General features: G+C 37.9%; 1 protein-coding gene across 13 annotated transcripts in view; it reads right to left on the bottom strand.

The window, feature by feature from the left end:
* Positions 1–27,434, bottom strand: part of RIMBP2 (RIMS binding protein 2) — a 151,278-nt gene that overhangs the window by 122,156 nt on the left and 1,688 nt on the right. For 12 of the 13 annotated variants that reach the window (XM_080559635.1, XM_080559630.1, XM_080559634.1 and 9 more), the window contains 4 exons: positions 26,180–26,299; positions 21,801–21,911; positions 17,889–18,113; positions 16,810–16,944 (listed from right to left, as the gene is read on the bottom strand). In XM_080559635.1, the coding sequence (XP_080415761.1) occupies positions 16,810–16,944; positions 17,889–18,113; positions 21,801–21,911; positions 26,180–26,299 (591 nt within the window). Of the gene's footprint in view, positions 1–13,455; positions 13,838–16,809; positions 16,945–17,888; positions 18,114–21,800; positions 21,912–26,179; positions 26,300–27,434 lie in introns of those variants that run through there. The other variant, XM_080559633.1, reaches the window with a different exon arrangement.

Below are 27,434 nucleotides of genomic sequence, written 5' to 3' on the forward strand. Positions count from 1 at the left end.
GCAATGTATGACAAGTTGTTTTGCTTCAGCAATCTCTCTGAAATAACAAGAATGAATAAGTCTTTCAGCAACTGTAATGAATGCAGTTTGCTTTTCTGCAACAGGAACAACTCCCTGATAGCCCTCATTCTTGACTTCTGCCTCCACTGTATAGAGGAAAGGGCTAAAAAGCTGTATTTGCAGGGTGAGTCTGACATAGTTACTATCTTCCTGTTGGGAACTATAAGCACCTGTTAAGCAGCCAATAAAAGTATCTGTCTTTGTCACACGTAGTCATGAAGGGTCAAGCTATAGAGGAACAACTAGTTGTACACAGCAGTGGACAACTGCTTTAATTTTTGTTTTGTTGTTGCTTTGTGTTTTTATTATATGTTTATATATGTTAATTTTATTATGTTTTATTTTATTTTTATTTCTGCATCAGGAAAGTAAAGACTCGAAAACTGTAATAGTCTAATATATATATTTTACAGAAGTCTATGTATTTACTGGTAAGCTTACTCAGTGGAGCAGAGCTATAGGGTGGACAGAAAATCCAGGTTTCATTCCCAGATCTATCACTGACTTTTTGCAAAAATTTATAAAGAAAATGAGGATAAAAATCATTCTTACCTAACAACTGAGCAGTAAGACTTTGTTAATTAATTAAAGTCCTCTGAAATCCCCAAATGAAAGATGAAGTGCATCATATGAATCCATAAAATCTACTATAATACATTTATGCAATAATGCATTTAGCACTTCTTAACCATTAAGCCCATCCTTGGAAAAGGGTAAATTACTTCCATCCTTTTCTAAACAGACTTGCACATACAGAGCCCCAAACCAATAAAAGCTAGGGCCTCTGTACCTCCAAACCTTCTTTCACCTCACTGAGGTAGAATTATTTAAATACAACCAATCTCAAACAAAACTGTGTGGAAACAAACATGCAGATTGTATACAAAAACAACTCTAGGACTAAGAAAACAAATAAGCCTGGTTTCTGTATGCTTAATTAATTCCCTACCTGTTCTCCAGGCTGGCCTCCAGGAGAACTGTTCTGCAATTTTTCTAAGGACTGAAAAAATGGAAAGGGTGGCAATAATCCATGGTAACCAGTTCAGGTACAAATGTAAAGCCAAAACAATAATTGGCAAAAAAACAGAACATCTTTAAAGGGGGAAATTTACCATAAATTTAACCATTTTTAGGCTTGACCTTCTCTTCAACTTTTATGGAAAGAAAAATTTAATATCTATCAATGACTCATTCTACTTGAAGCAGATGCATGAGAGGCCATTGCTCTAAATTGTCTTCAATTTTGTGCCTGCTCTACCTTCTCCCTTCACATGTCTGTGGCATGTATATTTAAAGACACAGGTTACTTGTTATTTTAACTTTAAAGAAGTTCTGCTGTTAAGTTTAGAGATTTAACTTCAATTTGCTCTTCACAGACACTATGCTACTCATTTTAAAAAACATCTTGTGCTGGAGGTTTCTTCAGGCTCTTTGTTTTAAAACCAAGGTCAGACCCCTTCTAGAAAAGAGAATTACTACCAGACTCTCGGGCCTCAACCACCTGTAGGAAGTTCCTTTGACTACTGCCTCCTCAGATCAAAGGAGCAAAACCACTATTGCCATTCCCATCCATCTTACCACTTCTCCAACTGACCACTTCCCTGAAAGCATCCATGAAATATCCTGAAGGCTTTTTCAAGAAAGTGGAAATTGACTCACAAGTTATTATGAGAAGCTGGAAGTACATATGCACAAAGGAATTTTCTGGAATGACTGCACAGGTGTCTGTGCCCAGGTGTAGGCCGCAAGGCCCCGTGAAGCGAGGCTGAGGCTGCCCCGTGCTGCACACATCCACTTCCAGAGAGATAATCTCTGGTGATTGTTGAATGATGTTCTAAATTTAACAATCTTCTAAATGTACCAGGTGTCCGTGCCCAGGTACAGGCCACAGGGCCCCGTGAGACGAGGCCGGGGCCGCTTCCAGAGGGCTCCGGGGCAGCGTGAGGGAAGGGCCATACGCTGCAGGGCAGCCAGGTCTGAGGTAAAATGTGTGAGGAATGGCCCTGCCAGCACCACGCCGGGAGGAGGAGGAGGAGGGAGTGAGGTGCTGTGGGTGCCAGGGCAGAGGTGCACCTGCAGCCCTCAGGGAGACCCCCCCCCGCAATGGAGCCAGAGAAAAGCGGAGGGACTGCGATGGACTAACTGCAGCCCCCTGTCTCCAGGTGCTTGCAGAGGAGTTGCGAATGGAGGAATGAGGTTGAGCCTGGGAAAAGGAGGTACAGGGAGGGTAATGGTTTAATTTTAGTCCTTGTTTCTCACTACACAAATCTATTTTAAATTAAATTATTTTTTTCCCCAAGGGGATTAGGCCCTTAGCCAAAGTTAAGTGACCACAATGATGAAAAAACAAACACACACACACACACACACTTTTGCCTCAACTAATCAGGAATTATGCTTATGTAGACCTCGAAGAAATGGACTGAATGTAAGATACAGCCTATGAGTAAGCCACACATGACAGAGCACAATCATTACTACCCTCAACACTAGCCTTCCAGAAAAAAAGGACTGTGTGAGCTTAAGGTATGTACATGCATTAACAAGTTCCTCATTGCCTTTGATACAGAGACTGCTGATGCCTTGCATTTGCTTGACATGAAGGCACATCGTGTTTTAAGCTGCCCTACATGCTATTTGTTTTATCAACTGTTATGTTCTTTAAATCACTTGCCCTGTTCTTCACTGTAATAACAGATGTTCCCCTCTGAGTCTGTTATTCAGGTGTTAAATTTCCCTGGATTCTTCCCCCCCTCCATCTTCACAATTGACTTCCATTTGGCATAAATACCAAGCAGGTATTCTTTAGACATAACAAATAAAAACCCAGCATATCTGACCCCACAGGAATAACAATTTGAAATAAGAATCTGCTTTTCCAAACACCAGAAGCATTCACAATACAGCAAATATTATGGCAGTGAGACTTTAGTAGGAACCGAACCTAGGGCTTCCAGTACAGACCCATCTTTTAGTTAGGAACTATGCATTTTAAAATATTTAGTCACCTATACTGAGAAATATACTACAGGCATGTAAAGATTACAAAGAGCTGTTGATATAAAAGGAAAAGGGTTTTCCTTACATAAACAGCTTTCATGTAGAACTTTGAGGAATGAGTTTATTGACAATTACTGAATTCAGACAAGGAACGAGTTCATGAAGCACTTAGATAAAATAAAAACAGAAGCTAGGTTAAGCCTTAGAGAGATGCTGTTGACAAATTACACTAAATAGGAACAGCTTTACATATTTTGAGAAAATTCTATCACTTTGACAATCTTGGGGATTGAGTTGGAACATGAAGCATTATATGCTTAACTTTAAAAATTGTAAGAGGCAGAATTAGTAAAGAAACCAGACAGTACCAGACCTAGTTGTTTAGTCACTATTAGGCTACACAGAATAAGCTCTTTTCTTTAGTTCCCTCATTACATAAACTAAGTTCCTGGCTTATTCATATACTCCTTCATTTTGTTTGTTCCAGTTTCAGTTCACATTTCTTGAATATAAACCCTACACTGACACAAAAGAGGCAGAGCTTTAAAATGTATTTTAAGTAATTAACAGTTTATATAAATTGTTTCAATTATTCACAAAGGAAATATCATTCATTTCTTACATTTCTCTCCTTCCCTTTTGAATGTGTATTGTAATTTTAAGTGACATGCAATACAGAGTAGGAGGTTTTGATAACTCCCCTGAACTATTTACTTGATGCTTGTATTATTTATGTAATAGTATTCTATCATCAATCCAATAGTGATGTATGGAGATAGTTGAATGTTCCTGTGGGACTCAGCAGGCTTTCCATAAAGTAGGTTTGATGGGACTATAAACATCCACACATATTTCTTCCCATGCACACTTGCACTGGATCAGAACAATGGGATTTGTGCAAATTTTCCAAAAAAGATATGCTGCATATACCTATTATGAATGAAAACCTTTCCAGCCCTGCAGTTATTGCAATAAATTATGAAACTTTGATTACAGGAACAACATGGACCTTTAAAACTACTGTAGCTCATGGACATGTGTTATTCTACCTAGTTAGTGTCACCAAATATACTTTTAGTGTTGTAGATAATAAAAATAATATAGCAATATAATATATAATAAATATTATATATTAACAATATATATAATACAAATTATATAGAGCGATATGCCTCAAATCTGTATTTTTTTTTAAGAGCCACAATTTCTATGAAAATTCTGTCCTCTTGGCTATTATTATACACCAGGAACAAAATATCATTTTTATCCTCAAGGTAGATTTGATGCCAGGGACAGTTCCACTGTGCTTACCTGTGAATTTTAGTTTTGAAGAGGCAATGGTCTAGAAATAGCAAGCTTACAAATAAAAGCTAAATTGTAGTATATTACTGAGCAGAAAGACTCGGCCAATGACAAGGAATTAAGAATGATACTCTCATTCATCAGTATTTAATAAAAAGCATTTCTGAACTCAGTATTAAATTGACCAAACTATCCCATATATGAAACAATTGAAGTATGCAAGTCTGGACAGACACCAGAAGAAACTCCTCATATGTATGGAAAATGAATGGATGGTTACCTTTTAATTACGTAGATTTATCATCAGGATTTGTTTGCCTCTTCCCCCTAACCCCTTCATTTCCCACTGTCTTTTCTCTTAAGCCCCTCTACTTTTTCTTTCCTCATCCAATTCTTTGGGAAATCCTACTGCATCTGGTCTCACCTCTGTAAAGAACTTGTACACACAGAGCTTCATGGTAGGCAAACTACACTGGTCCAGCCCCCTCCTCAGAAAAACAAAAACACACCAGTGCTAATGAATGTTCTGCTCCAAAACATCTTTCATTGTGTGCAAAAGACCTCTCTCCTTTGTAGAATAAAATGCATACATTATTAATTTATCCTAAGGCATTGCAGGACATACCAAATAGAAATTTCTGCTAGATGAGACTAAAAGGTGGTACTATAACCACTAAACGATTAGACCCAGTTCTAGAAAGAAAAAAAAAAAAATGAAAAAGTTATCTCTGATTTTTTTTCCCATACTCTGGCTAAAGAATTTCTTCCATTTTAAAAAATCCACAAACCCTGCTCAAACAGTAATGTATATACAGTATTATCTAACAGTCATTCTTTGGGCTTGTAAGGAAAGGGGATGGAAACTGCCATACTAAATCAGATTCCAGAGCCATGTTGTCTAGGCAAAATCAGACATCAAATGCTTCAGAATAAGGCACAAGAAAACCACAGTAAATTTCTGCCATATAATCTCTAGTGTCCTACAAGTCCTGGAATAAATACTGTCAAAACACCAAAGCACACAGGACTTAGTATCGCCTCTAATTCAACTACGCTCGGTTTCATCCACACACTAGAGTCATGTTAGGGAAAAATTCTGTTACTTAGTTACAGGAAATCAGAGCTGAGAAAATAATACTTCTCAGTAGCAGCACAATCTCTTCTATGATATTAAATAAAATTATATTAAAAATCAGCAATACTACCTGCTTAAAAATGCTATAACTTTTTACCTAACAGATTAATCTTATTTACACAACCTAGAATATGGCAATGGAAGGGAAACATGACACTTCACGTGTATCTTTCTATGGAAAGTGTCTAAAAATTGAGGGGAGGAGGTGGCTTCTTTGTTTTCCCTCAAATGCTGCATCATTCTGCTGTATCCAGTTGTATATGTGGACTGACAGCTCTTTGAGTGACGTTCAGTGCCTGGTTCAATGAGGTTGATACCTGGACCTGGCCAGCAGTTCTTCCTGCAGATCATAAAGAGCTCCAGTTGTTCAGTGTCACTTTTAGAACACAGTTATTACATCAAAGTTGATAGTTACATTTAATAAAACATACAGGCGTTTATTTACTCACACTACACATTTCATCTCCTTTTAAAAGTATTTACTGAAGTTAAATAGGAATTTTATAAAGAGAAAACTAGAAAGGTTGAAAGCTAAACATAAGGTTTACAATTGATGATAATTAGTACCTATAATTATCAAAGTTGGCAAAACTCTCCCTTGCATCTAGCAGCTGGAATCAGTATCTACAAAGAAGTCACTGAGCGGGGTTACTTTGCTCTGTCTTCATGAGATACTTTTCACCTTTTGAAACTGTATTCTCTCTATAAAAAGACATGTGCCGACCACCATTGTAGGAAATAAGCTAAAGTCCATTTATGCCATTAGATCTATGACTGTAGGAATAACACGAAGGATCTACCCTTCTTTCCAAGATCCTTATCAAGAGTATTTTTTACAGGCTGCTAGTCTAAAGTTTACAACACCCATGCCTGTATTTCTTCCCTGATAGGAATCATCAAGAAAAGACCATCACAGCTTCTGTTCCCTGAAAGTCATCACTGGCAAGGTACCACAAAGCACAGACAGGTCAGAATTGGCATAGGCACTTCAGACAAAACAGACATTGGATTATTTCTTATAATGCAAAGCTTTAGGTTCTTTGTCCTTATCTTAATTCATACAGCAGTCAACAACTATGATAACAGAGCACAGTTAACTGTACCCACTTATTCTTAAAATAAGCCAAAACTACTGAATTGCAGGGAAATGTATGGTACATCCATTTGTATAGATGATTTAAGACTGTCTAGCAACAGAGGCCCCTACCTCCAATGAAACATCTGTAGTTTCAGTGTATTCTGTAGATCACCGAGCAGTCATTAGGAGAACTGTCAAATTGACTATAGCCACCATGATTTATGGTAGTAGTAATTTAAAAATAATAATAAATTTTCAAATTCTTTACTATGAGTAGAACATAGGGAAACAGTCAGTTAATTTAACGTGAAACAAAAGACTGTTTTTAAAATATCAATACTTCCTCCTCCCCACTTTTCCAACATTTAATTAGGAGAACCAATACAAAGGAAAAAGTGTTGGACAGGACTCCACAATTAGTATCCATAGATCAGCCATTGACCCTGCTGAATGATCGTGGGCAAATAAACCCAAAACAAATTGAAAATCTTTCATCTGTTGAATGAACAGAACGATATCAAACATCATTGTTATGCACTTTGTAAAGAGTTTTTACTAAAAAGTGCTATTACATCCTAGGGGCAAAATAAAATGCAGATTCACACAATCACAGATTTCAATATGAAATGATAAACTTCCAAAATTTGTCTTCATTAAAAAAAAAAATAATAATCACGCAGCGTATTATCTACTTGTTCCTAGTTCTTAACATCAACTTTTGTTGCAAGGCTACAGGTGCTCTTTGTTACTAAGCCTTCTGAGTAGGTAAAGTATATCAAGCATCACACCCTCCAAGGCTCACGTCTTGGCCAGTAAACCAAAACAATACTTACTTTCTTCAGGGAACAGTACTGGTTGGTCAACAGTAGAGTACTTAAGCTGAATTGGATAGCATGTCAATATGTTCCAGGCAACAAAAATGTGAAACTATAGGTGAAGTAGGACCAAAAGATGGTGCTGGGTCAGGAAAAGAGAGACAAACTGTAATTCTATGAGCAGATACATTGCTGTCACTTATAAAAGGTCTCCTTTTGCTAACTAGCAACCCAATGAATTACCATACATTAAAAATTGATCATCCCTACACAGCATTTTTTTTTTTTTAAATCTCTATTGATTTATGTGTTCATTTTGCATAATGCACCAGAACCCTATAAAGATCCATAGCCAAGGGAAGGGGTCAGGGAGAGACTGAGAGGTTTTCTGTGTTTGTTCTGTACTCTAATCAGTTCAAATCTGAAATGAACAAACCTATCAGGAAAACAGAAGGGATCCTAGCATACTGCATTTAATATGCATGTGATCATTACCTGGTATGTCAAAGTGTTTAAAGCTAACCCCTCCCCTCTTCTGTCCTACAGGAAAGGCAGAAAAAGGAGAATGCCAAGCATTGCAGGGAAGTAAAACAACTGGCCTGACACTGAGGGCACAAATCTTGTGCCAGAACAAACCATCATAAGATTTCTACAGTCATTCTCTCTCTCTCTCTATATATATATAAACCACTATCAGACTGTTGGCTTCAGACAGAGCCTTATGTCGGGCCCAGTATGACACAAGCACATTTTCCCAAACTACTTAAAGGTTATGTAATAGAGATCTGCAGAGCATTAGCAGTCACATGACATGTCCCACTAAGATTTCAAACTGCCACCTACAAAATGTAATTAGCAAGCAGTAAACAAGAGAGAAAGGAAGAAATATACTCGCAGAATTGACAAAGAATATTCTTAATGTTCTAAATTATATACAGAATCGGGGCCAGGGGACTGGGAGAACAGAAAGGATTTGACAAATAGGTAAAACTGTGACTATCATAGAGAAGGAAAAATGCAGTAAACACGGGACAGATTCAAGCATATACTGCTTGTTATAGTGACAACTGTGAGCTTCATCCAGCTGAATTCTAAGCACCATCGATTGTATTCATCTTTAGTAAGAGTTTAACTCATTAGCACTCTCCCAGAGATACTGTGCTCAGCTATCCTTCTGGTGTAGACTGGCACAGATCTATAAAAGTCCCGCTGATTAATATTAGAGTATATTTTTAAGCAAGCCCTACAATGTACTTACTAGAGATGTACTCCCCATGTCAGTGAAAAGGCATCATGATACTCTGTACAGGAGTAACAATATTTTTCAACTGTATAAAAAGGAGTTACTGGTATATTCACTAGGAGCTGAAATGCTGAAGCCATGAACAAACTTCCTGATTCTGGAGGACTTTATTTTCAATTTAGGATTTTTGTAAGCCAACGCTAAACAAGGTAGGTTGTCTCAAAAAGGGCTTCTTTTCTTTCCAAAATTGGTAAGAGTGGATATTATTGTTATTTTTCCCACAAACAAAAACTATAAAAATGTAATTGAACCTGTATATATAAATTATTCATGCTCCTCTGAAAAAAACAAAAAATCAGTCTGGTCCTGGTGGAAGTGGAGCGTGGGGTTCGCATGCTGACTGCCCAGCAGCCCGCTGTGTTAAGCTTAGGCCTTAAAGAAGGTATCACACTGAAAAGCTTAAATCTTTTTTTAAAGAAAAATGGAAGATATTTTCTAATTGTCATTAGATGAAAACAGAGAAGAGAGATTATGCTATGCTATCATATTCACACTGTTTTCCCCTTGGTTCTTCAGAGTAATATTGTACACTGCTGCTGATTAGTAATCAACATCAAACATTCAGCATATTAACACTTACTGCCTTAGAAACAAGCAGTGTTATACTGTTTGTAACATAGAAAAGGTAAAACTTTATGACAAATAAAATAAAATCTGACTTGTAGTCTCATTTCCTGACTTTTGCACTGCAAATTTTTCTACCAAACCACTGCCATTATCAAGGAAACTGGCTCTTCACTCCGAACTGAACATACCCATGAGCACAATAGAAACTTTAACAAATCAAATGTTATTCCAAGAAACTCAGAATCAATTCAGATTCTTCTGGCCCTTGGAAACATTTTTCTACTGATCAACAACATACATTACAGACTGTCAAGTGATTTATAAGTGATTTATAAATCTCATAAGATTTATCAGATTTAAGAAGTCTTTGGTCTGAAGGTCTCATTTATGAAGCAGAAAAAATAAGTAGAATGTAGTGGAAAGGGTTCATTATTATTCCCATTTACAGAAAGAGAACAGAGCCCAAGAGATACTAAGTACTTTGCTCAAGGCCATTCACAGAATCTGTGGCAGAGCTCGAAATCGTGCTCTGATTTCCTTATTGAGTCCCATGTTATAAGCACAAGCCAAAGTGTTGAGCCACAAGCCTACAAGCCACGCTAATTTCCTTACCAAAATGTCAGCCAAAGGTGGTTTTACAATTGTGCTTTACAGAAAGACAACAGATCCAATGTTATCAAGCAAAGCATGGTTACATTTAGCAAAGAAACCCACGACAACCACATTCAAACTTCAGTGTCAACCAGCTGCTCCAGAAGATCATTAACTGTTCTGCCAGAGCAATGTTGTCACTGTCATTTCCCAAGAGCTCACTCTGTGCAAATAAGCCTGACAAAAGCCCTCTTTTTTTACTGGTGAACATAAACTGTTTTCATGACACGTTGCTTTGAAGAAGCTGCATTTTCCCAGCACTGTGGCTAAATTCTGATACTATTTTTAATCATGAGACTGGTATATATATTTTAATTACAGCACCAAGGAGTATATGCTACTGTCAGCTATGGTTCATAACAGTTCTCACCTGTGGTGGACAGCTTAGAACATCAACAATAAGAAGAGAGATCATCACGACTGGTACCAGGCATTTTCCAGAAAAGCTTTAATAGATTTCAGTTACTTAATACTATGCTAGATTTGCAAAATGATGGAGAGGAAATGCTACCAACGTAGCTTGCCATTTTATCAGAGAGCTCACTGGACATGACAAGCTAATGCTATCAAATGGAGAAACAAAGGATTTACACAAAATTCCACTTTAGTCAGTCGTTTTTGCTGAATACTAAAAAATAAACAAGTCCCAGGAAAAAAAAAATCTTAGCTAATAGATATTTCAGCTACTCTGGATATACTGCGCAGTAGTGAAGAGGGCCTAAAACAATTTTAATTAAGTGAAAAGCAGCCTCGACTCTCAAACCACACTTCATTCGTTTGGACAACGCTCTCTGACAGAGGGTCTGATTTTTGGTTGGTCCTGTGTGAGGCCAGGAGTTGGGCTGGATGATCTTTGTGGGTTCCTTCCAGCTTGGGATACTTGATGATTCTGTGATGACTCATTCAACATAAATATTGAATGGACAGGAAAGAATGATGCATGACAACTACTTCTTTATTTCAGAATAAAGTCAGTATGATTTTGGATATTTAATTTTGATACATGGTGGGGCATCTGACACACAGAAAGGAAAACCCTTATATCCTTATACCGGGGTATACTAATTATCCAGAGATTGCAAGCATTTTATTTCTAGTCCTGGCAATCCAGAAAGGCTTGTACTTCTGTAATAATATATTTCCAAAATGAACACCCTGTGCTTATACATTCAATTCATACTCAGTTATCACACACCTATCTGAACTACAATGAGCATTCACATCTGACACATATGAAAAATAGAATGAGGGGACATACAAAGAGATACATATTCTGTATATATTGAAAAGTACTTATGTAGCTTGTATCCGTATGAGACTGACCACATATAAAGAGAGATGCTTAAGATTTCAAAGCCTGTGATTATCAGAATGTATCAGATATTCAGTTCATTTTCACGCAGAAATTTGTGGCATTGCATGGTCCTGGATTTTGTTATGTGTAATTTTTACTACCCCTAATAACCATGTGCCATTTTAAAGCTGTAATTCGCTTGTAATTCTAGAAAATTCAACACATTAAATTTCTCAAAAAGGTTCTCCAGGTATACCAAAATATATTAAGCTGTATTTAATAACACTGCACCTCCATTCACTGCCTCTAGTACAGTCATGCTGCATGTTATCAAGCTGGAACCCATTCAGATATATAGCTATGAAAAATCAAGGTTGCTGTCTACTCTGCAGCCAGCATGATCACATCCCTAGTTTAATTTAAGCGACCGTTTAAGGTCCCTTCCAACCAAACCCATCCTGTGATTTAGAGTAGGGCTTTTTCCTATTAAAAAGAAAGTAGTATGCACAAAGCCACTGTTCAGGACCACCAGATCTCTTAAAAAAAAACAGAAAAAAAAACACAAAAACAACACAAAACCAAGAGTCACTTAAAAGAGACCCAATACCCTCCTTTAATGTACAAGAAGTAATGCAAATATATTTCATAGGATAGCTCCACTGATGAATGCTGGCTGTGATCTATAAGATTTCATCTGAATCGTTTTCTTCATTCGCTAGCTGAGTCAACTAGAAAGCCCTTTTCTAATAAAAATGTAACACCTCCAGATCAAAAAAGGGTGAAATATAAAGTGACTGGAATAACTTTCATATCAGTTCATGTATGCTGTTATTTTTAATTGCATTGAATTTATGGAGATGTTTTAATTTACATTCTATCATTGCTCTGTTTTAATATTTCATGCTGTTTTCTCAAGGCAGCTCTTCTATCTTGCTAAGTAATAGTCCTTATTTGAATTTTGTTGATTGTAGTCTTAGTATTATCTACCTGTCTCTGCAGACTCTGTAATTTTCTTAATGTTAAGTTCAATGGCTTTAATTTCATGTATTTCTTCTAAATATTTCCAATCACGTAAGGAGCTGACTCTGTATTTACTAAATGCAGTGACAACATTCATTAATAAGTTATTCTCCTGAGTTATTTTATATATAAACTCTGCATCACTATCTGCACTGGTCATAAAAGCCCAGTTAGTGTTTTACCACAGACATCAGTGACTTAAAAAGAAAAAACGAAGTCTTCATATGCACTTTTATTTACCTCGGTTCAAATAGTGCTAAGACCACCTACAGCTGTAATGTCGACCATCATCAGTCCTGGAAAGGCATACCTTTGCTGCCCAACACTATTGGCAATGGCCAATTTTGAAAATATGTTAATAAAAAAAAACCTGCAGTATTCCCTATAACACTGAGCACAGCATACTTGCACATGCTAACTAAATATCTAGTATTTATATGCATATGCTATAGTAAAATGTTATTGTGCTGTTCTAAATACTCATATGCATAACAATTCCAATATATACTGCTATACATAGTGTGTTCATACATACAGCTGCAGAAGATCTCTCCCTCCAACCAAAAAGGGCGAGAGATATTTACTTGCAATTGGTCTAATTTAGCATTAGATGCCAGAAATACATACCACATATAATTTCATTAACAATATCTCTATGGAAGATACTCATAACTTTGCCATGACATGACAATATACATCTGCAAAGCAAACAGACACTGCGAATATGCACCATGCTTGGGGGCTCGGGGCGGGGGGGAGGGCAGGCGGGGGGGAGAGAGCTGCTAGCCAGTATGATTACTAACTTTGCCCACAGACATTAATACAGAAAAGAAACATGTCACCAGCAAACCTCTGAATATAGTATTTATTTCACAGGAAACCACAAAAGTGACTGGAAAATGACAACAGATTAAACATCAATAGGAGGGAGGATGGAATAATCTAGCAAGAGTTTAATCCCTTTACCTAGTGTTCCTGCATAACAGAAACATATTTTATTATTCTAAGCATCACCTAGAAGAAAAGATCCAGTGAAGGGCATCATCAAATTGCAGCAGAACAATAAAGTTTGTCTGCCTCTGATAAGAGTTACAGATTCATTACTGCTAACTAAAAAGAGGATTCTCTCCCCACACACACCTACAAATCTTCAGCCCTCCCACCCTCATTTGGCCCATAAAGCATTTAGCAGAAATAGCTATTTTTAGAAGGGGTGAAATCTCAGCATACCTTCAAATCAAGTGCTTCCGATGTTCAGCAAGATCATTGCCGAGAGAGAGCTGCAGTCTACTGTGTCAAATTACAACCTTGTAGAGAGAGGCAGCAGTGGCGGCGGCGGCAGCAGCAGCATTGGTGTGTTTGCACTGCTTGTATTCAGGCTAGAAATGATTCATTAGCTGTCTGCAGGGAGGCAGGGTGAAAAAGAGAGAGCAAGCATCATCGGCCATGCAGCAGCTGCCAGAGCCTATGAAACAGCAGTGCTCACACACACATACGCACACAAAGATGGCTTTCCCTATTTGCCAGTTTCTCTTTCACATAGTATTAACCCTGACACAGCAGCAGGGAGCAGGGACAGGAGCTGACAAGCAGCAAGTGGGATCTCAGCAAGGGTATGTTTCAGTGAGGGGGGGCAGGGGGAAGGCGGGTGTTGGGAGATTTTATTTTACCTCCAAGTAATGCTATCACAGGATCTTCTCAGTAGGTCATCTGTGGCCTACTGGCACGAGCCAATGAACTGTAAATGTGAGCTGCAATTTTTTTTTCACTGCCAAGCCCGCCCAATGGAAGGCTTTGAAACTCAAATGCAGAAGGGTATTAAGACAGATTACCTGGAGCATCTGAACCATTCTGTCTTTCCTCTTCTAAAGAAAACTGTACCCAATATATTCACACCAAATCTGCTGAGTATGCCACCAGTATCTCCCCAGCAACTAGAGGGAGACACTCTAGGGGATACAGGGAAAGATTTTAAATAAATATATTTTAAAACATCTAGCTTTAGTCTTTTTTTTTCTTCTTTTGTTTTTTTTATTCTTTTTATTTTTTTTTTCCAGCAAAGATCTTCTGACTCACAGAGTCTGACCACTTTGGGAGTGGATTCACTATAATATAATAAATTCTTGAGGCTGATGAAGGTTAAATTATTGAAGAAAACATATGAAGTTATGTGGAGTGGAACTTTTGTATTTCCCTTTCAGCATTTAAAAGGGTAAGGAAATATTGTACTCCCAAGGCACTACTTTATTGAATTCTCTTAAAGTATCTGCAGAAATACATTTTCCCATTTAATAATGTCTCCCTTTTATCCCCAAAATGGACTGAAACAGACTACATTAATTTACAGTTCCTTTGCAAAATCTGTCTTCTCCCTACAGTTTTACTAATGAGAATAATGAGGAAGAGGAAAATTTTCAGAAGAGTTTGACATGGGTGAGAAGAGCCAGATTTCCCCAAATGCCTAATGCTTCTTTGTGAAGCAGAATACATGGAGAGTACTTTGACCTCCAGGAACTGTCAGCACCAGATACTTCACTGGAAAGTATTAAGAGCCACAGAAGAGGGACTCATCAGGTGATCTCTTTCTCAAGTTTTGACTTATCTGGATTTCCAGACCATAATAAATTTGAACCTTGAACCATGATGTTTGCTAACCAGACGAGGAATCCTTCAAAAGTAGCATTACTTACATTTCTGGATATTCCAGTTCCCAAGCATCAATCTATTTGAGAGCCTTACTAAGATCTTTACCCCAAAGATTCTACAGACACTGAGTACCACTGCTGCCATTTGGATGAAAAGCATTTCTCTTCAGAGGTTCGGAACTAAAATATAGTACAGAGTATCACAGCATGATCTTCAAAGTTACTTGTTGCTTCTAAAAATGTTGCTCATGATAGTTATGAAACAACTAAAAATCTGATCCTTTGTCCTGTGATACTGTCAGAAAATGAGGTAAAGGTTTGCAGATAACATGTGCTTTCTTCCCCAAATTTCTTACTTGTCACATTCTAGAAAGACTGCAGTTTTCTGAATAGAAAGTCCAACATCTAAAAATAAGGTATCCAAGACCACTCATCTTCTGTGCAAATCTCAGCCCCAAATGACCTTCCCTGAGATTACTCACAACTGTACCCAGAAAAACAAAACTCTGGTATTTTTGGAGAGAAAAGCTGTTCCTACTCAGGATCATATGCTCCTTCCCAGATTAGATTATAGCTTTCATCATCAGGCAAGTACAATCTTACATTTATAACCAGTTTGTTATAATAAATTGTTTTCTTTTTTGTTGTTGTTGTTGTCTGTTTTGTTTTTTAAAGTCTAATTTTGGCAAATTAGATTTTTTTTCCTCAATTGAGCTACGTGCAAGCTTGAAATCCAAATGTTCCTTCCGACTATGACTATATAAGCGCTTATCACATACTGTGCTTCAGCAACAAATACAGATCTGCAGCATATGACGCAAAGTGATAGCAGAAGATTCCAGGTGACACATTTTGGAAATCTATCTTGTCTATTTTGGAGACTAGATGAGTGTATCTATTGCTTTACATGCATTTGTACAAGCAAAAGAAAAATTTACTGTGCCAGATGCTTGAAAATAAGTCAGATTGCTGTAAAATAGCATAATTAATTCATCACACTGAACAAAGCAAACTTATTCCTTCTCATAGATAAGTATAAGGAACATATATTTTGTACATATGTGTGTGTGTGGATATACATCTGTATAAAATATATATATCATCATAAACTTTTTGGAAACCTTTTGTTCAAAGATATGGAAAATGATATGAATAAATTAAATGAAGTCACTCAAGAATTAAATGGCACCTAATTTTTTAAACCACCAGCACAGATTTACTGCAATGAAGACTTTAAAACATATGCTGTACCACAAGCAACGGTTTAGAAATCTGAGTCTTCACACTTGACATATTCAACTTGTTATGCCATGGCAGATGAGGACTCACATTTTACTGGAACTGTAAGATGTTAAGACATTGTTAACATAAACGGTTTAATATTTATTCTGTAGTTTATATTGCCAAATATCAGCATCAAATATGATGTAGCTTGACAGTCATTTTTGCCTGTTCAGGGCTGGACGCAACTATGCTGATGATGGGGTGCTCGTAAATAGGAATGCACATTAATGGTGCTACTGAGAGGAGACAGGCAATTACAGTTCTCTATGTCATGCCAAAAAATCCACCCAGAATAACAATCCCAATACAATGATCCTACCTTCTGACAGAAATTTTTTTAAGAAAAAGTGATAAAACATAAAGCATCTTTCTATATACAATGTGGTTCTGTGAAATGCCGTTTTAACACTAAAAGTAAGTACATTTTCACAGACAATAAGGAATTTCCCCAGAGATATTCTTTCTTGTCCCTACAAATTACGTGCAACAATTATTTAAAATACATACTAAGAGGCCAATCTTCCTCTTACTACCTGTAGTATGAAAATAACTTTTGCAGTGTGTTGTTTCAATAAAACAAGCCAGACAAACCTTCCCCTTCCCACTTCACTGTAAAAAGTGGAGTTAAACCTGAGAAAATAGTAACGGAGCTCACCTTGCTAGCTGCCAAAACACACATAGGGCTTCCTGTGGAGATAAAGGAGAGCTGTCTCTGAAGCCACAACAGTTCTTTCTGAGATTGTTTCAGTAGCTCTTCCGTGTCACCTGGCTTCTGCCCCATCAGCCCTTCCTGCATGACAGGAGATTTTCAAATTCTATTTCTAAACCAGAAATATTGTGAATTCAAACACAAAACCTTTTTTACACATGATAGTTTGGAAAATATTTAATGTCAATTAGCTGTCAGTTTGGACCAAAAAAAAACCAACAAAACAAACAAACAAACAAAAACAGAAAATAAACACAATCTTTTCTACCTGTTTTTAACACCTGTTTGAATAAACTATTTTAAGGATCTAGGAGTGGACACTGTGTTTAACATGAGTCAGCAATGTCCCCTTGCTGCGAGGAAGGCTAACAGTATTCTTGGCTTCATTAGGCAAAGTATTCCCAGCAGGTCAAGATTGTTGATCCTTCCCCTCTACTCAGCACTGGGGGGGCCACACCTGGAACACTGTGTCCAGTTCTCCCCTCCACCCCCATTACAATATATACCTATATCTACTTGAAAGAGTCCAACAGATGGAGGGCCACCAAGGTGATCAGGGGACTGGGGAACCTCTCATATAAATAGAGGCTGAGTCAGCCTGGAGAAGAGGAGGCTCAGGATCTTATAAATGTCCATGAATACCTGAAGGGAGGATGCAAAGACAGAGCTGGGCTCTTTTCAGTGGTGCCCAGTGCCAGAACGAGAGGCAGTTGGCACAAACTGGAACACAAGAGATTTTGTCTAAACATCAGGAAGCACTTCTTCACTGTGCTGGCGACGCATCAATGGAACAGGTTGCCCAGAAAGGTTGTGAAGTCTCCCTTTGGCGATCTTCAAAAGCTGTCTGAACATGATCCTGGGCAACTGTTGTTGGTGGCCCTGCTTGAGCAGGGGTTGGACTAGATGAGCTTGAGAGGTCCTTTTGAACCTCAACCATTCTGTGATTCATTCTGTGATTCTGTGACTCAGTTTAACTGTTTAACAGCAAAGTTAGATATTAAGAATAGAACTGGATTTTTACCTACCCTTAAGCATCCTAGTTGATTTTTGAGTTCTTCACACTCTACTTGAAGTGTTTGGATCTCCAGATCTTTTATGCTTTCTGATTGTTTGTTGATATTTTGAAGATGCTGGGCCTTAACATTGACTAAATGCATTTTCTGCTTTAGAGGAAATGTTTTGGTAATTGTTTTTGTGATGACAGTAGCGTTATTGGATGACAATGTCAATGAAGTTGAAGGGCTGACAACCTGGTAAAGAGAAAATACATTTTTCATGTCATTTTTGCTAAAATTGTGTCTGGGGGAAAGAGTATAATTGAGATTGTTTCACAAGTCATACCAGAAGTGCATTATTTGAAAATTTTCTTTGCAAGATCTTTCATTCATGCAGTCAATGAACAAGAAATAATCTCACTTGATCAATCACCAGTAAAGAGAGGAACAACTCAAAGAAATGAAAAGCAGAAAAATACTTTTCATACTTTTTTTGTTTTTCATTCAGTTGATGCCAGCTAGCCATGATCACTTTGATTACATAGATATCAATGTATTTACCACTTGATGGCAACAAAGTGCTGCTGCTCAGCCACTGTATCTGGTCATTCGCTTACTGTTGTATCACATAGCAAATTAAGAAGTTATCCCTGCTAGTGATGCTTTGGACATGCACCTGACTTGGAAGATGTGCTTCAGCTGCACCTGAGATACTGTATTCCAAAAGGCATGTTCAACCATGCTGCAAACCCTTCACTGGGAATCAGCTGTTAGGCAGTCAAACTTTACACAACTGTATGAGAATTGTGGGAGAAACTGTAGCTCTCACTGAGACTACGAAGCTCACAGATCTTTATGTCCAAACTCTTCTTGCTTTACACCCAGCAATTTCCATAATCCTTGACCTGTACCTATAGAGTCTTGTGTAGTACTACACAAGATACTACACCACTTCAGCAACAGAATGAGAATCTTCAGGGTGGTCTTCAGGACAATACAATATTTAGTCTAATGAAATTCAGTAACAGAAAAACATCGGCATCGCTGCCTTCAGTTATGTAAGCCAAGTCCCATTGCCTTTGGAACAATTGTGTAAGTAACAGTATAATATGTCCCTAATGTTCATAGCTGGTTTTTGATAGAGCAATTGAAACTATCACTGTGTGTTGGTGTTATAAAAAGATTTAGAAATATGAGTAAGCAAAGTCATTGCACTTCAGTAAACATTACAAACCATATTTTATGGGTAAAATGGCAAACACAAATATTCAAATAATAATAATAACAAAACAGCACAGTATTCTCTTAATTTTGAAGTAGTAACTGTTAGCAATCTCTAAGTTGAGATCTATCTGAACTAGAATTACCAAAAACCAACTGTATCTGCTAACATTATTGCACTATCTATCTTTCCCGGCCTTTTTTTCTTTATTGGAAGTGTGAAAAATAGAAGAGGGGTGGGAGTCCTGATTTCAGGTCACTTTCTTAATGTGAGCCTTGTAAACAACTTTGTCAGACACACATAACCTTCCCAAGCTTGATGGATAGTCAATAAAATTTTGCATATTAATACTATTTGGTTTTATAATATACTGAATATATATCCATGAACTTTGGATTAGCTCAGCAGGATCAAAATTTGATCAAAATTTTCCCAAATATTAAGTGTCTCCCAATAGCTTGTGTACTTCAGGAAATGGAAGGTTAACATTACCAGAAGCAGTGGGACACCATATGAAAACAAACAAACCAAAAAAATACCCCAAACTGATAATTTCTCAAATATTGGTCAATCTGAAGATCAGCTACAGGTATTAGATAAAAAATGTATATATGACTTTAAGCAAGTCATATCAGCAGATACTCCTATTTAAACAGCACTCTGAAATACTGTTATTTCTGCCAAATTACAGATTCTGAAGTCAGATTGTTCAAACATTTATATTAACTCTCGCTACTGCAATGTGTTGGGGTGACCTTGGCCAGACACCTACCCAGCCTCTCTCTCACTTCCCCTCCTCAACGGTACAGGGCTGAAAATAAGATGAGAAAGCTCATGGGTTGAGATAGACAGGCACATTACTTAACAATTACTGTTTTACAGGAAAAACAACCTGACCTGGGAAAAAATATTTATTTTCAATTAGAATAGGTTTGGATAGTGAGAAAGATGGACAAAAATTAACACACTACCTTCTCCTCTCCCCTTTCCCGAACTTCCCAGGCTCAACCTCTCTCCTTCTTTCCCAACTCCTCTACCTCCCTCTTCAGGAAAAATCTGCTACAGCATGGGTCCTCCACAGGCTGCAGTTCCTGTCAGGAGAACCTGCTCCAGCCTGGGCCTCCGAAGGCCACAGTTTCTTCAGAGAGTATCACCCTGCTTGCCACGGGCTCTCCACAGATTGCAGGGAAAGACCTGCTCCTCCTCAGTCTCCCTGAGGGCTGCAGGTGCACCTCAGCCCTGGCACCCACAGCACCTCATCCCTGCCCTACTCTTCCTCTTGGCATGGTGCTGGCAGGGCCGTTCCTCGCACGTTTTACCTCAGCCCTGGCTGCCCTGCAGTGTGTGGCCCTTCCCTGACGCTGCCCCAGAACCCGCTGGAAGTGGCCCCGGCCTCGCCTCACGGGGCTCCGCGGCCTGCACCTGGGCACAGGCACCTTGTACATTTAGAAGATCGTTCAACAATCTAATCACCAGAGGTTAACCAGCTCTCTGCTGAACTCTGCTGCAGAGATGAATAGTCTTCCTCTGCTATACCAAAGTGGAGTAAGAGCCCCAGCACAGCAGCTGGTCTCTCAGTGTCAGGGAGGCTGTCATAACATGAGGGAGAGACAATTCCGTAAACTGAGGCCACCTGAACTGACTTTTCATTTCATAATCCAAAAGGGTGCCAAATTTTGAGTGATGAAAGCTTTACTGCCCCCAACTGGAATACCAACAGATAAATACAACTAGATCCAGGCACTGACCTCAAATGAGTAAATTATGTGTTACTCTCCAACAAATGAAATTTTCATGCTCTGAAACAATTCATTTTGTCATGAATGAAAAGACCTAGAAAGATTGAATCCATGATGTGTTATATCTGCTAAATCTGCACATGAATATTTAACAGGCAAGTTTCTTCTATTAAGCATTATACTGTTGAGTAAACGATACAGTAAAAAGTCTGAGAGTTGCCAAACACTTAAGTGTTTATTGATTTTTTTAAGCAATTATTATCGTGTTTGTATCCACTGAAGGGAGAAGCACTGAGAGCTCTGGAGAGTTAATCCATTAGTGAATAGGAAAGATAAAACTGAGTAAATATCAGATAATTTTCCCTATTACTAATGCATCCCAGTGTCATTGGAAAAGCAGTTTCTCTGTAGATAAATGGGGTGCTGTGTCTCAGTCACAAGAGCAGAATATCCTCAGGAAACCCAAAGGCAAAGGTTTCTGTTACCTTTGCCAATCTCAGACTTGGTTCTTTTTTGGAATGGTGTTGAGCCCTCTCTTTCACAAGCCTCATGTACAAATGTCAGAATCATGACCAAGTGAATTTAATACCAACGTGTGAGTTTTTCTGCGGGGGTGATTACTTTGAATTGACTGATATTCTAAGTTGGGTGTCTTACAATGACAGCATTAAATATCTGTTATTAGAAGAGTTAGGAAAAAAGTAGTGGTGCAGTCCCAATACTGGTTAACATTCATAGCATAACTCCTAAAACTGCAGACCGCTAACTAATGTGTGCTAGACCATAAAACCAAAATACTCATATCTGGAAGGCAAAACCTTAGTGTGTCAGATGCTGGGGAGGGTGCAGACAGTCATTTCTGAGGGACTGAGAGGGAACCACCAGACAAGTAGTCACTTCTGATTCAGGCCGATACCATGACAGCTGTTTCAGCAATTGGCAGTAAAGCCACTGGAAGATTTTAGAGCATGTAACACTTACCTTGCTCTTCTTAGGAGTTATTGAGCAACTTTTCTGTTTGCTTCTGTCCTCAGGTCTGCAGTGTGGAAGCTTTTCGGATGTTTGTTTTGCTTTATCATGGCTCTTTTTGGACTGTAGAACATAATTCATCAATATCTCATTAAAATGTATTACAATACATCTGAAATGTCTTAGTGATTCTGCTGGTGTTAAAGCAATTTGCTTTTGCATGGCAAAGCACAAGTTTCAAAGTACAGCCTTGAAGCTCAAGAAGTCTAATGGAACAAATTAAATGTGGCACTCAGTCAACAACTGAGGACGTAGCATCTCTGTGGCAGAGCCCAGCTATAGCTACAGTGTCTGTGCAATGCTTAGCATGGTGTGGTGTGCTAATGCTACAGAATGGAAGACTAGGTAACACTGCAGTCCAAATAATAAGTAATATTATTAGAAGCAATTTGGTCTTTGTGTGGCATTTGTCTCTTTGTCAGTCCCGGGAAGAACCTCATGTTGGGTTTATGTATAAGGTGGGTGAAAGAGCAGGGTTATAAGCAGCATGTAGTCAAATGGTAAGTGGCACTGCTTCATCAGATTACTCAGTTAAAAGAGGGCACTTTCTATTACATCTCTGGAATTAAGTGGGATAAAGAAGCACACACAGTAGGACCTTTGTTCCTTCTGCTGTTACCCAATACAGAATGACAACGTTCAGAGTAAATGTTCAGTATTATTTCAAGTGTGCTAGAGGGCTTATCATTGATTCCTTTTTTAATTTCAAGGTATTGCTGAAATCACACATAAACTTTGCAGTTTGCTACATTCAATGTAAGGCAGTCTTGCCTCCTAGCACTTGGAAACCTAAATAAACAACATAAAGCAGCTAGGGAAATGGCCTCATACCATACTGTTCAGTCCACTGTAGCTCAGTACTCCTTCTTTAAGGAAAGGGAAACTTTCTCTCTCTCTTCCCTCTGTTTATGAGTGTTTAAAGGAAACTTCATAATGGAGGTTCCTGTTGTCACTCATACTGTGTGCTATGAGTACCGACAAAGCAGATGTTCTTTTACTTTACGTAACATATAATCTTGGATAACTAAGGCTGCTCCTAGAGGGTAAACAAAAGTGATCTCTGTTTTTCCAAGCACCACTACCCTTATTTTCATCCTTTCTCTGCTGCTGGTGAGTCAGGCTGTCTCTATTTTGCCAGCATTACTTGGCATTTTGTACTATTTGGGGTGTGGAGTTCATATTTGAGAAAAGTTGAACCTTGCCATAGCAAACGAGTTTCTATGTGGAAGAGGAAGTTTCGAGTCTATTCTTTTCCCTAATCAGCCTTCGAAATGCTCTAATTACCAGCAGAAAATGGTAGGAGGAAAAAGCAACAAAGCAAACCCAATAGAAAGGAAAAGGGAATTGCTTATAATGAAGCAGATAGCTGCTTGGGATTGAAAAGAACTCTTTTATGTAGATGTTCTGCCGTTGCCGTCTGTGAACCAAAGGTGGTCATTAGAACCACTTGTATTACAAACACCAACCATCTGTCACAGTTTTAGCTTTGATGATTTCTGCTAGTTATAGCCCAGGACAATTGGGAGGAATCCAGAAGTCTTTTTTGAACAATTAATACAATGTTTCCTCCTCCCATATTCTCTGATTTTTTCCTGTTTTCATCTGACATTTCACTGGTGGGAAACACCGCATCTCAAAAGACACTGAAACTGAGGAGGTAGCAAATATAAATGCAAAAATACTTGAGAGATGTAGCACATAGCTACAGAGGACTATATACAAAGAAACTTAATACATGTAGAAGCATTTTGATGTGAATTAGATGACTTAAAAAATATTTTCTGGAAGATTATTGCTGGACACTGAATAAGACCATTTATATAACTCATGTTGGTACAGCAGACAAGTATGAATAACTTTTCTTCAGTAGACTGCTGTACCTAGATAATAAAAGCAGATTCAAATTGAAATAAAACTGAGTGAGCTCTTGGCTGGGACCAGAGCTGGCCCCAGGTATAAGGCTGGCACAGCTCGTTGTAACTGCTGATGGTGAGGGAGGAAGGGATGTAATGTTAATCCTAACGAGAGCAATCTTCACAGCAGCAGTGGTTGGCACCGACACCATAGACTACCACCACTCGGAAAAGCAAAAGTTAAGGCCTGCTCAAAGGGGCCTTCTGCTTCCCGTCTTTGCTCGCACCTTCTTTCCCCCTTTTTTGTTCCAACAGCCTGTCTCACCTGCCAAGAGCAGGGGAAGAAATAGGAAAAACATTTTCTCTTCCAAGCACTCATTTCCAAACTAGCGAAGTCCATGAAACTTCGCTGCCTCCTCCCAAATCTGACAGCTTCTCTCAAGCTGCAATAAATCATTCATTTTAGTTAGAACACCAAATAAATTTATTTATTTAAATAACCACTATTGTACAGAAACTCAGTTCTTATTTTCCTTTTGTATGTTACTATATTGAGTTGCAGTGCTACATCAATGTGTAAACACAGAACTTTAAAGTTTATAACAGATGACAATGAAACTGTTCTCCTTTAAACACAGAAAATATATTTTAATGCAACTAAAATAATTTAAGATTTACTTTCCTAGTTACTAAATGATAGGGAAGTCAACAAGGGCACTTATTTATGTCTGTGTAGGATATAAAAAAATGCTCAATGGAAAAACAAGAAAAGCATTCTGGCCTACAAGTCTGTGAGTCATTCTTCATAGGACATGCTTGCCTATAGCTTAGCAACGAGCCAACTTAGATGAGAAGAAACGTAGAGAGCAAATCTATCATCTAAAACAAACTCTGTTATATATGGATATATGAATCCAGCTGGATTACAGGGAAACATAGGGGCTTTGCCTTTATTTTCTATGAACTCACTTGAAGTTTACAGTAGTTTCCCTTATTTCTCAGCATTTTAAAAAATATGTCAGCTGTAATTAAAAATACATTTCAACACTTGTTGAATTTTATCTTCCTGTGATTTTATCTGTTTTCTTTCTAAGACTACTTTGTTCCATAGTTTTATTTGCCTCATATTGCAAGAAAAATCCTGAAAATACACTAGGGGAAACTGTATAAATGGGAACTCTGACAAAAGCCTTATAAATAGCTTCAAAATCAAGCGAGCGCAAACATGCCAGCTGTCATGGTTCGGGTCTGAGTGGAACATCAGAGACTTTCTTCCAGCCTGACCTGGCAGAGGAGTGGGTAACTCTCCAGGATCAAGTCTCCAGGCACAGGGCAAGATTACTGTAACCTAAAATTAGCCTCCAAAACTCATACATAGGCTGTCAACTATCCAACTATTTCAGAAATGTAGATCACACAATATTCTACTAAATACTTCGAAAGCCCTTTGTATAAACTTGCTATAGTCCCTATAATGGTTATGAACCTAATTTTAGGTTAACTTCTTTTATAATCTTGCTGTCAGTATCTGTTGAGGAACTGTATAAACGTGTGGTAAAAAATAGCTTTATATTGTAGGAGTAGACTAAATGTACTCTTCTACACATGCAAATTAATTTATTTAAAAATAAATGTATCACTTGGTAGGCAGCTTAGAAAGCAGAGACTTTAATGTGGGGAATGCAAGAAAGAGCTAAAATTATTCTACCAATGAATGCTTAAAAATGTATTCACAAAGGACAATAACAGAAGTTCACCAGTTATGGTGATATCACATGTGGGTAATACAGTTGAATACAGACCAGCCAGGCATTTTGGGAAATGAGAGAGAGAGAGAGAGAGAGAGAGAGAGAGAGAGAGAGAGAGAGGCACATCCTAAACTAGAATTCTTAATGTGAATTATTTGTTGTGCAGATAAAAATATTTCCTCAACAGAGTTGCAAGAAAAAAGAACAGATTGAAAATGTGGCCATGACCTTTTGGGGCAATAAGCTTAGTTTTTAAACACTAGATCTATATCTCACTTCAGACTTATTATGGACACCAAAATTTACCTGCTGTGAAAAGTTTCACAAGCTCTAGAGCAACTCTTCTTTAATAGAATTGGTATCACGATTTCAGCTGCAGTGTAACTGAAATAGCCCATCTTTGTAGCCAAAGGAGGTGTGCGTGTTATGACTTTGTGGCTCACAAAGGTGCTTTCTGCTTAGAAACAATTTCCACTTTCTAAGCTGCTTACCAAGCAGTAGGGTTCTTCTCTTTCAATTAATTAATTTGCTTACTACTCTCATAACCTACAATACAAAGCTTTTTGTTAACAAGGCTTTACGTAGTTCCTATGTAACTCTTAATGGCAAGATTTAAAAATGTGGTTATTTTAAATGCTTGCTAATAACACCATGCTCAAAGAAAAAAAAAAAAAAGGACAAGTTTTCAAACAATCTCTGACATGTCCTAGGCTTGGAAATGGTTACTCACCACTTTGTCTTCTTCTTGCTCTTTAGTCAGGGACTTAGCTGCTTTTGGAAATGATTGATTTGCCTTGGGGGAATCCAGTACAGAATAGCTATGATCCAGAATGTGACTGATAGCCTTCTTCTGTAACAAAGGGGAAAAAATGGCATGAGAGCATTTCAACTCTCTAGAGAGAAGTTTAAATTGGCATACGGGACTTCTGACTTTTTATAAAGTCAGCCAGCACCATTTTGCTAGTTGTAACTTCAAGCTGTATTACTTAAATGTTTCTTCCTTCTTTTCTCTTTGCATTGTTCCCTCCCTTCCAAAACATTCATGGCCTGTCTTGCATCTCTAATTCAAGCTTTGGAGCTGCTAGGTGGGTATTCTAACAATCCTGTAAAGCAAGCTGCCCTTCCATTTCTCCTGCTAGGGCTTTTCAAAAGACAACCAAAATATTTAGTCATGGGATAAATAAGCATGACTCAAATCTTCCTTTTTTCCTCTGAAGGTTTTTATTGCAAATGAGCAGTCACAGTGTTTTTGAACCTTAGAAGCTAGTACTTTTTATAAGGCAGGCTCCCAACAGTTTGGTAGATAGTGTGAAACAAAAGGTCAAACTGCTTAAAAGCAGAGCTAGGCCTTTCCCTTTGCAGAGCAAGTAGCTTCCTGACAGCCCTCGGAGATTCTCCACCCAATGGGAACAGTGAAGTGCTTTATATCCAGTATATTGTTTTTACTTTGCTATTTATACCGACTGAGTATAACATCTGTGCAGCAAGGCACTGTGTACCCACTAAAGTCATAGCCATAGTTACTCTGAGTTCATCATATTGTTTCAACAGAGTTTCAAAAAGGGAGTAATTTTCCCATCCAGAATTAGGACAGAAGTGAATAACATTTTCTTAGGTCAACAATCAAAAAGATTCATATCAGGTGAAACAAAATGCTGTGCATTAAAACCAATCAACACATTCTGGGGATTTCTTTAAGCATATTTAAGAATTAAAGTAAATTTCTACAAAAAAAAAAAAACAAACAAAAACACGTGACATTTCAATCAGTTTCAGAGTCTGCAGACTGCAAATTTTACCTTCAAAAGGAAACTACAGGCACAGGGAACCATTTTGAAGCCAAAAAGCTTAGAACAGATTTAGGGAGAAATCTCTGTACATACAAGAGCATCACATTTCTCCTCAATTAAGGAAGAGTTCAAAAATGATGTGTGCAATATGCAGATCCCAATTAGTTGAGACATATTTATGCTGAGAACCTAGTA

Source organism: Anser brachyrhynchus (assembly GCF_964034855.1).
Source record: "Anser brachyrhynchus genome assembly, chromosome: 17".
Taxonomy (NCBI): domain Eukaryota; kingdom Metazoa; phylum Chordata; class Aves; order Anseriformes; family Anatidae; genus Anser; species Anser brachyrhynchus.